The 10911-nt window shown below is 37.1% G+C and overlaps 1 protein-coding gene across 1 annotated transcript; it reads right to left on the reverse strand.

Moving 5' to 3' along the window:
- Positions 1-5922: 5922 nt before the first annotated feature.
- LOC133322523 (uncharacterized) lies at positions 5923-6723 on the reverse strand (the record flags this gene model as incomplete). Its single annotated transcript, XM_061531515.1, has 1 exon — positions 5923-6723. A coding segment is annotated over exon 1 (801 nt), but the record flags the coding sequence as incomplete, so codon positions are not given.
- Between the last annotated feature and the right edge of the window lie 4188 nt (positions 6724-10911).

The raw sequence follows: 10911 nt of genomic DNA on the forward strand, positions 1-10911 counted from the left end.
GTCAAATGGACCCTGACTTTTGTGTGAAAAATGACAAAATTTGTATTCTATGGCATATATATTTACTCCTGGAGGATGTAGACCCGAGGAGTTGATAGCATATCCAAGAGGAGTGGTTGGCCTTTAAATTGATACCAAATATAGTGATGTATCTATTCAGATGTGGGAGTTACAGTCAAATATTTACAGGTGCTTACGTATTCAGATATTATTTAGTAACCCATTACCACATTAGAGGGGGAAATATCGGGCTGATGGCTTTAAAATTTTTCATGAAGTTCCAGTTATGGTCAAGAACAACGCCTACAATTTTCGGTGATGATCAGATTAAAATTTTGGGATGAAATGGACCGAAAACTTAATTTTTTGTGTGTTTTCGAGTCGAGTATAATCCGAAAATCACAACACAACCCACCGTGAAGGTAATCTGGACAAGTAATTAGAAGGACTGTACTGAATATTCGAAAAAGTAAGGAAGAGGTGTTGTTGACCTCTAATCGGGCAAGAGGGGGTATCGTATGGTCGGCCCCGTCCGACTATACTGCTCCGCTCACTGGTTTTTTGATATTTTTGTGTACATTGTGTAACAGTGTTCTTGGTTGCGAATGCTTAACATAGAATATTATATATTATATCAAGCATACGCAAAAATTACATGCGGTTCTACGACATGAATAATCAAACTATAAATTTTGAAAGATTTTTCTCTAATACCCGTTTGTTTCTTCTTTTCCAATGTTTCACTGAATAATCGATCCCTGCACGTCTTCTAGATAAAGACTTACAATTAGGCCACTATTTGTTTGTAACACCAATATTAACAAATATAATTTGTATTGCAAATCCACCATAATATCGCTACGTCCTTCACCTATATGTCATCGATAGTGAATGTCTGACATGTCGTATTTGCAAGCACCTTCTTCTTCGAATGAGAATGGATAAGCAAGCAGATGGATTCGATCCGACATTCATCACACACAAATGTCGCATGTTTGTCTTTCTTTGCCTTTACACACACACACACACTGACACACAGGGTTGCACTTAATTGAATTGTGGTCACAGTGGTAGTGGTGGTGCCTCAATTTATGCATGACTTTGGATGTCTAAGTCCAAGCACCACCGCACCAGATACCGAAGAAGGCGACATAGAAGATGGCGTCGAACGAGATTCTGTCAACGATTAGGCAGGCATTTGGAAAACTGAAATAGTCTTAAATATGTATGAATGTGGCAAAAGGCAAATAGGCGGCTATATGTATACGATACGTATGCATGGATGGCTGACTGGATGGATGAATGAATGTATGTGTGTGTGTTTATGTAAATGTGTGTCAAAAGTGGCAATACGCTTAATTAACTTACAAAACAAAATTTACATAATAAGGCATTTATCAAATATGCATGCAATACCAAGCCAAACCATGCGAACGAACGAATGAAGCCAAACCAATCTAAGTGATTGGAAAAGTTTTGAGAATTCATCCACAAGTAAAACTACAGTTTTTGGGGAAAATTCAATGTAATCACTTTTGATTTCTTACTTACTTACAATCAAGACGTGCTAATGCAATCTATGGCTATGTGGGATTGTGTGCGGAGCGTGAATATACATTTTCATTTTAGTTATATCATCCAAAATCTGTAACAACAGCAGAAAGAAACGAAAAAAGAAACTTAAATCGTTACAAAATCACAGTTCACCACACTAAATTGCACTTATCTGACCGAGTAATGTCAGCGTCATAGCTGTAGTGGCACCATTATCAGTCTCCAATCCACATTATCCTCTTAAGTTTCTTCTACTTCAACTTCTTCTTGTTTTGCTCTGTCGTTTTGCAAACTTTAGTCGACTTCTATTGTCGTATCGCATAATGTGCCGGACGTAATATCGTTTGTAGAGTTTCCCAGCTTTCTGTTTGTCATTGTTATTTATCCGTTAACACGTATTTTGTAATTTTACTTTAAAAACTTTATTTTTTAATAAACCAAACAACAGCAACAACAGAAACAGAAAAAATGCAGAAAAGACGAACAATTCCGGAACCAAACAACAATGGCTTCAACTTGGCATTGTTGCTAAACACCATTTCAGTGGTTTTCTTGTTTTCTTTCAGTTTCCTTGACATAATATCCACAACTGTAGCAGAACAGACACATAGACTGAAATTGTCATATTTTTGTTGTAATGCAGTTAGCTTAAGGGTAATATATTTACTTTTAACCAACAATTTGTATCACATAAAAATATAATTTATCGAAGAAAATATATTTTTTGAGGATTAGCTTATTATACCTCATAACTCTTTATATTATGTCTTTGTGATTATGTTTATAATAGGCAAGAGGAATCAAGATACAGTTACTTTTAAGAATAAACATAGAATCACGGACTAACCTATGGACGAACCCTATTGAAGTTAGTGAAAATCAGTTCAAATATATATATGGCTCTCAATATTTAGATATGCACCAAATTCCCAAAGTTTGTCACAGTTCACCCCTTTTGGTGTTCATTCATACAGTGTCAGTCTTTGCATTATAAACGCCGAACAATTTTCGTTAGGATTAAGACACGGGGTTAGCGCTGCCCATTTGAAAAATCACAACAGCGAAATCCTAATAAATGGAATTCTAACTCCGGCTATGCACTTTTCTTCACATGCTCTAGCAAATTCGGTTAGAAAAATATATAGATAAAACCGCCTAAAACATCGAATATGTGGGGGTGGTCCGTTTATAAAGCGCCTCCCAAGAAACATAAGTCAATATTTATAGCTGTTTGAGGATTGCCTATTTTGACAACCCCGGAATTTGTCCAATATGTTATTGAAGAAATTCCTCACTCAAGGGTTCGGCTTGAGTATGTTAATTGTACTTACTCCGTGGGTAGATGCTGATATTGTTCCAACGGGCACTCACTATGTATTTTTTATCCCAGGGCGCAAGTAAGTCTTCCTCTTGAGGCAGCAATAATTTTCAATATTTGGCCCAATATTCAATAATCTTCCTCAGAGTAAGCGTTTTCCTTTGTATAAATATTTCTCCAACAGCAGTGAAGATGGTTTGTTCCAGCAGCAAAGATTTCCTCTCTTCGTTGGCTTTCCACTTTAATAGCAATTTATTTTTACCGCAAAATGCCTCAATGTGTGAGACAGTTAAAATCTATAATATTTTTGCCAGAAGAACAAGGCGATATACTTATTTATATTTCCAAATATTTTTCGTTAAATATTTGCACTATTCCAATTATCTTACTCAACTAGTGTGTTGGGTAAATTTTTACTTTATTTCTTGCCTTTTCCCGTCACCAATAATATTCAATAAAACAAACGTCTTTGCTCTTTGAATGTTTCAAATATTAATGTTTTATTGTTTCAATATTCTGGTATACCAACCAGGATAGCGGGACAATATTATTTACATTGCCCAGCGGCAGAACGATCGACAGAGGCAGAGGAAAAGAATAAGTAAATAAATGTATGTACGTATGTACATACATTCCTCTGTTTGATCGTTCGACTGTTGTTGCGTGTAAACAACAACAATAAGTGTTATTCTCTTTGTGCGGCGACTTCAAGCACATCACACATAGAGGAATAACAAAAAGGGCATTAGGGCGGCTCTAGTTTGGTGCAAACATATTATTAAATAGCATTACAAACAATCGTGAAAATAAAATAATATAATTTACATTAATTTAAGTATTTTTTAAATAAAAAATGTAATACAATTTTATGAATAAAATTAAATGACCCTTGAGCCAGAAAATATGAAATAAATTTAATAAGAATAATAAAAGGGATTTAACATGCCGGGCCCCATTGAAACCTCCGGTTTCAATCAAATTTTCATCTTGGGGTAAAACAGCTAATTTTGCGATTGGACGTCGAAATGTTGAATGTGGTGTTTTTACTTCGGCCACTCGAGCAAAGCCATCTGCCCCAGGGACAATGTGTGTGACACGACCAAGAACCCATTTCATTGGATTATGTAGCGTCCGGAGCAAGTGACCTTTTGTTGATTTAACGGCCGCTTCCCATAATCCGCCAAAATGAGGAGCTCTGGGAGGAATAAATGAAAATTCAATGAATTTTGTTGAGGCAAAATCAGCAATGGCTGTTATATTGGATTTTTGGTGGAAATGATGATTGAATTCATTAAGCTTCTTTTCAGCGCCAACAAAGTTTGTGGCATTGTCACAATATATTTTGGACGGAATGCCCCTGCGTCCAATGAAACGCTTGAGAGATGCTATGAAAGCATCGCTGGACAAGTCTGATACAGCTTCCAAGTGTACAGCCTTTGTAGAGAAGCAGACAAACACTGCTATATAGGATTTGTATGGTGCCTTTCCACGGATCCTAAGGTATGTGGGTATAGGGCCAGCGAAATCGACTCCAACAACTTCAAATGGACGAGAACCAGTTACTCGATCCTTGGGTGATGAACAACTTGTCTTGCCAAAGACCGACAATTAATTATCCAAAATTGTTGTTGAACCAAAGATACTAAGGCCCTAGGGCCCGCATGGTAATTTGTACGATGGATATGAATTATCATATTTTTAACAAAGGGGTCAGTTTTTGGTACGAGCAAGGGAAATTTGGCATCTGTAGTTAGATTTGAATTCAACAACCGACCACCTACACGGATTAACGGCACTCCAGCAACTTCTTCTATAAACGGAGCCAAAGATGACAGCTGACCAGAAACAGAGCCATGTTTTGAGAGTTCCATAAATTCCTCTGAGAAATAGTGCTGTTGAATTAGCCATACAATTCTGTGAAGAGAAAGTTTCAATTCATCTGGAGTTATTGTGACCCCTTTCGGAATTTTCCTTGAACGAAAACGAAAAATGTATGAGAAAATTCTGAGACATTTTATATAACTACTGAATTTATGGACAATATTTAACATATCGGGCAATCGTTCTATTTTTGATGCCAAAGTGGTTTTGCGTTTCTCCAATTGCAATTCACACTCGCTTAGATTTGAACCGGAACGATTTGGCCAATCGGAAAATGGGCTCGTGAGAAAGGAAGGCCCCTGGAACCAAGCTGAATTCAACAAATCGTCCACAGAGCAACCTCGAGATACTAAATCGGCTGGATTCTGGTCCGTTGGGACATAATTCCAAGAGACATCATTGCAAATTTCTTGAATTTCTGCTACTCGGTTTCCCACGAATGTTGATAAAGTCGAAGAGTGCGAATTTATCCAATGAAGGGTAATTTGAGAATCCGACCAGAAAAATATTTTTGAAATAGGAAATTTAAAGTACAGTTTCAATTGGCTCCAGAACGTAGCGAGTAAATGGGCAGCACATAATTCAAGACGAGGCAGAGTTCTTGTTTTTAAAGGTGCAACTCTGGATTTCGATGCAATTAAATTTACTGATATGTTGCCAAATGAGTCTTCGCATCGAAAGTACAGGCAACAACCATATGCCTTCATAGAGGCATCTCCAAAACCATGAAGTTGAATATTGATAGGATTCGGCCTTCGAATGTATCGAGGAATTTTAATTTGCGACAAATTATGATAATCCGCCATAATATTATTCCAAGCCGAGTCAATTTCTTGGGGAACTGATTCGTCCCAATCACATTTTATAATCCAAAGATGTTGGAGTAAGATTTTGGCTTTTATTATGAGAGGGCTTATTAAGCCCATTGGGTCAAAGAGGGTTGACGTCAGAGACAGAATATTTCTTTTAGTATTATGTGAATACGTTTTTGATGGCCGAAACTCAAAGTGGAATGTATCATCATTTGAGTGCCATGTCATTCCCAACGTGCTAGTGACGTCATCATCCAATTTCATTTCTTTGACTCCATCTTCCATTGAAGTCAATTCTAAGCAATTGCTATGCCACTTTGAGAGTGAAAATTTGGAGTAACTTAAAATTTCTGATACCTCCTTCTTGATGCGGTTTAAGGAGATAAGATTGTCAGCACCAGTCACCATATCATCGACATAAAAATCATTTGTGACCACAGACTTCCCAACGTCGTAAGGTTCGGGGAAACGTTCTGCAGCATAATTCAATGCTCTGATGGCCAAATATGGTGCTGAGGCAGTTCCGTATGTAACGGTATTAAGAGCAAAAGTTTTTACCGGTTGTGTAGGGTCATGTCTCCAAAGAATCAACTGGAGTTTCCTATCCTCAGGGTGGACCAAAATCTGCCGATACATTTTGACAATATCAGCTGTCAATCCATAGCGATGACATCTGTAACGAAGCAGGGTGATTAATAAATTGTTTTGGATTGTTGGACCCACCATCATGATTTCGTTTAGGGACAACTGTGAGGATGTACGACATGATGCGTCGAAAACAACATGCAATTTCGTGGAGACACTATTTGGTCGAAGAACACAGTGATGTGGTATGTAGTAATTAGGGAAACCAACTTCAGCTTCATTCACCTGTGACATGTGACCCATTTCTTCATATTCCCTGAGAAAGTTTGAGTATTCTGTTTTCAAGTCTGGATTTTTGTTTAATTTTCGCTCCATGGAAAAGAAACGTCGTAGTGCAATATCACGAGACTCACCAAGAGCATTTGGATCTCCCTTTAGGGGCAACTTCACCATAATACGTCCATCATTTTGAACTGAGACATTTTTCAGAAAATGCTGCTCGCAATTTTGTTGCTCCAGAGACAATTTCTGACGCTTATTTTCCACCGTATCAATTTTCCACAACATCTCCATATTTTTATTTAGTTCTTGGAAAATATTCTCACTTTGCACAATAGAATAAGTTGATTGTTGTGTATTGTTCTTATTGCTGGTATACTTCCCCGAGACAATCCAACCGAAAAGTGTTTTTTGTAACGTGGGCAAGTTCTCTCCAAGTCTTATCTGACCAACAGACAAAAGTTGGAAGAAAGATTCGGCACCAAGTAGCATATCAATTCCTCGACGTCGATGAAACTCTGGATCGGCCAGCTCTATGTTAGATGGCAAATTAAAATCTTTAATTGAAATGTTTTCATCGGGGTGATAACCGGTAATATTTCGGGAGACAAGAAATTCCAATGATAAATTAAAATTGTTTAGACGAGATCGAACCGTAGTTTGTGTTTTGTAGGAAACCTTTAATTTCGAAGAACCAACTCCTGAGACATCAGTATGATTTGGACATTTCTTTAAGTTCAGAATGTTACAGAGACATTCGTTTATAAAGTTCACCTGGGAACATGAGTCAAGTAGAGCTCGTCCAAGTTGAAACTTCCCCTCAGAGTCACGAACCAATACTAATGCTGTAGCAAGAATTACATTACTCACTTGAGGGCTAGGCTTGTTCTGAAAAGTACCATGTGTGGCAGCAGAGGAAGGTGACGGTTCTTCTTCTTGAGAGCAAGATGCCTGTTCGATTTGCTTATGTAGAAGCGAATGATGACGTTGTTTACAAAGTCTGCATGAATATTTTGAGGGACATTGTATGTAACCATGCCCTTTTGCTAAACAGTTGAGACAAAGTTTGTTTTGTTTAGCTTGATCAATCCGTTGATTGGGAGTTAAAACAATAAAGCGTTGACAAGTAGTTATCATATGGCCCGATTTCGAGCAATGCGTGCAAACGAAATCTTGAGGCACATTTTTTGTTACAAACGAATGTTGTTTTTGATTACTATGCAAGTAATTTGTTGTTGTATTTGGGGTAAATTGTTTTGCTGATCTTCGGCACTGAGCATCCAATTGTTGACAACGCTTGTCCAACATGGAACAACACTCAGCCCAAGAGGGCAATTTTGAATAATCTATGAATTCATCCCATCGTTGTTTTGTCTCCGAATCAACCTTGCTCATAGCCAGATGAATTATGAATGCATCACAAATCTTTTCATATGACCCAAGGGATTTTAAAGAGCTATACAAAGCTGAAATTGTATCCACAATATTTCTCAACTGTTTCGGGACAGGTTTATTGGATTTAGGAAGCTCGAACATCGTTGTGACATTTTCAAGAAAAATCAAAGTGTCGTTGTCGTACCTCTCTTTTAACCTCCTAAGAGCACTCGGATAATTTTCGTCGGTGACTTGGAATGCCTTTATTGTGGCAAGAGCTTCCCCACTGAGACATGAGAGCAAATGGTTGAATTTTTCCGAAGTGGATATATTTTGGTCATTATGAACCAAATTATTAAAAGTATTTATAAAGTTTTTATATTCCAAATATTTCCCATCAAATTTGGGTAATTTAAGGCTTGGAAGTCTGCTCGACGGCGCTTGAGGCAACACAAAAGACTGATCACCGATGCTTGGACGTCTGCCTTGTCCAATAAGAGTGAGAATTCTAGACTTGATAGTGACATAAAGCTCGTCTATTTCAGCTCTACCAGTGTCTGAGGGGACAATCGTTCAGCTCTCTATAATTTTGGGACACTTGAGCCTGTTCATTATTAATCATTTTGATTATACAATTAAAATAAATTTGGGAATGCAAGTATGTTGCGTAACAAATGCAAACGAGATAATTGTTTCTTCAAATTCCAGAGAAAATGAGTAAGAATAGGTGTGGAAAATGTTGTCTCACTCTAATTTTCGGTTTCAGCAATGTTGCTAAATTGCTTATTGAAAACGACGCTAATTTATTCCAAAATGGCGTAAATATGGCCGACGGAGAAAGGCGGGCAAAAATATACCAAATGCACTTGGTTATGCAACAGCAAAAACTAAAAGGTTATGAGGACGCTTCACAAGGGTCCTGTCACGGTCGCCAATGTTTGAGGATTGCCTATTTTGACAACCCCGGAATTTGTCCAATATGTTATTGAAGAAATTCCTGGCTCAAGGGTTCGGCTTCATTATGTTGAATTGTACTTCTCCGTGGGTAGATGCTGATATTGTTCCAACGGGCACTCACTATGTATTTTTTATCCCAGGGCGCAAGTAAGTCTTCCTCTTGAGGCAGCAATAATTTTCAATATTTGGCCCAATATTCAATAATCTTCCTCAGAGTAAGCGTTTTCCTTTGTATAAATATTTCTCCAACAGCAGTGAAGATGGTTTGTTCCAGCAGCAAAGATTTCCTCTCTTCGTTGGCTTTCCACTTTAATAGCAATTTATTTTTACCACAAAATGCCTCAATGTGTGAGACAGTTAAAATCTTTAATATTCTGCCAGAAGAACACGGCGATATACTTATTTATATTTCCAAATATTTTTCGTTAAATATTTGCACTATTCCAATTATCTTACTCAACTAGTGTGTTGGGTAAATTTTTACTTTATTTCTTGCCTTTTCCCGTCACCAATAATATTCAATAAAACAAACGTCTTTGCTCTTTGAATGTTTCAAATATTAATGTTTTATTGTTTCAATATTCTGGTATACCAACCAGGATAGCGGGACAATATTATTTACATTGCCCAGCGGCAGAACGATCGACAGAGGCAGAGGAAAAGAATAAGTAAATAAATGTATGTACGTATGTACATACATTCCTCTGTTTGATCGTTCGACTGTTGTTGCGTGTAAACAACAACAATAAGTGTTATTCTCTTTGTGCGGCGAATTCAAGTACATCACACAAAGAGGAATAACAAAAAAGACATTAGGGCGGCTCTAGTTTGGTGCAAACATATTATTAAATAGCATTACAAACAATCGTGAAAATAAATTAATATAATTTACATTAATTTAAGTATTTTTTGAATAAAAAATGTAATACAATTTTATGACTAAAATTAAAGGACCCTTGAGCCAGTAAATGTGTAATAAATTTAATAAGAATAATTAAAGGGATTTAACAAAAAAAAAAATTAAAAAGCATAAGTTCGGCCGGGCCGAACTCAGTCCCTCCACCATAGACATACTGAAAGATACTTGAAATGAAAATATAGGGAACATACCAAAAAGTGAACCTATACCGATAATTCTACAAACCGGTTTATGTAAATCAATCAAGCAATTTTTAATGAAACCGGCAAAGCGTAACTGATACTAATAACGCATGGGGATTTTAGTAAAAATATGAAAACCCCGTGTACTGATACTAATAAACTAATGCAATTTAGATTACAAAGTTATATGAGGCTAAGCATTAAGGGGGCCACTTATTGAATACATAGTGTAGGAACTAGTGAATATTTGGGGTTATGCTTATATGAGGGCCATGCCTAACATATGTCACTTGCGAACCCAATATTTTTCTTCATCTAGATGCCAAAATGCTGGGCAATATACTTCATTATCATAGGTATCACGATTTCTTCAAGAGCGGAATGGTACCAGACCAATCCATAATTTGTAGTGTAAAACTGACTATTCCATAATTTGTAGGGTAAAACTGATTTCGAGTGACGACTATCCCCTAAACTATGGTAGAATACGCCTAAGTACCAGTCTTGTCCCAAATTTCAGCAAATTCGTTTAAGATCGAGCTTCAAATCCCCCAAAATGCTGAAAATTAGGAGATACCGTTATATGGGGGTTACCAGAAAAAGTGGACCTATATTCATAACTTTTTGAGTAGACTTTTAGTACCCAATAGTAACCCAGTGTACCGAATTTCAGCGAATTCAGTCGAAGTATTGGCCTATCCCGAAACTGAAGTTCATAATAATTATTATACCCTTCACCACACTATGGTACAAGTTGATGGGTTGAGTACGATATGGCTCTATCTTTTCGCTCAATTTGATGTGAAATACAAGCCTTCAAGTTGTGCATTTTTCGATAATTTTGTTCGTCGGTCATCTTCCATTTATTTCTTATTTCCCCCTCGAAGAAAATTGAAGAAATCTAGTTGGGAACGTAGTGCGCCTTAGACTTGGGCAGACGTGTCTCGCATATTACGAAAAAGTCACTTCGTCGTCCATCTTACTGAGATCGATTTATCACTTCTTCACCAGATTTGTGTTGCTTTTTGGGTTTATATTTATGTGCAACCT

Source organism: Musca vetustissima, unplaced genomic scaffold, assembly GCF_032173495.1.
Source record: "Musca vetustissima isolate MV318-11 ecotype Yass unplaced genomic scaffold, APGP_CSIRO_Mvet_v1 utg118615, whole genome shotgun sequence".
NCBI lineage: Eukaryota > Metazoa > Arthropoda > Insecta > Diptera > Muscidae > Musca > Musca vetustissima.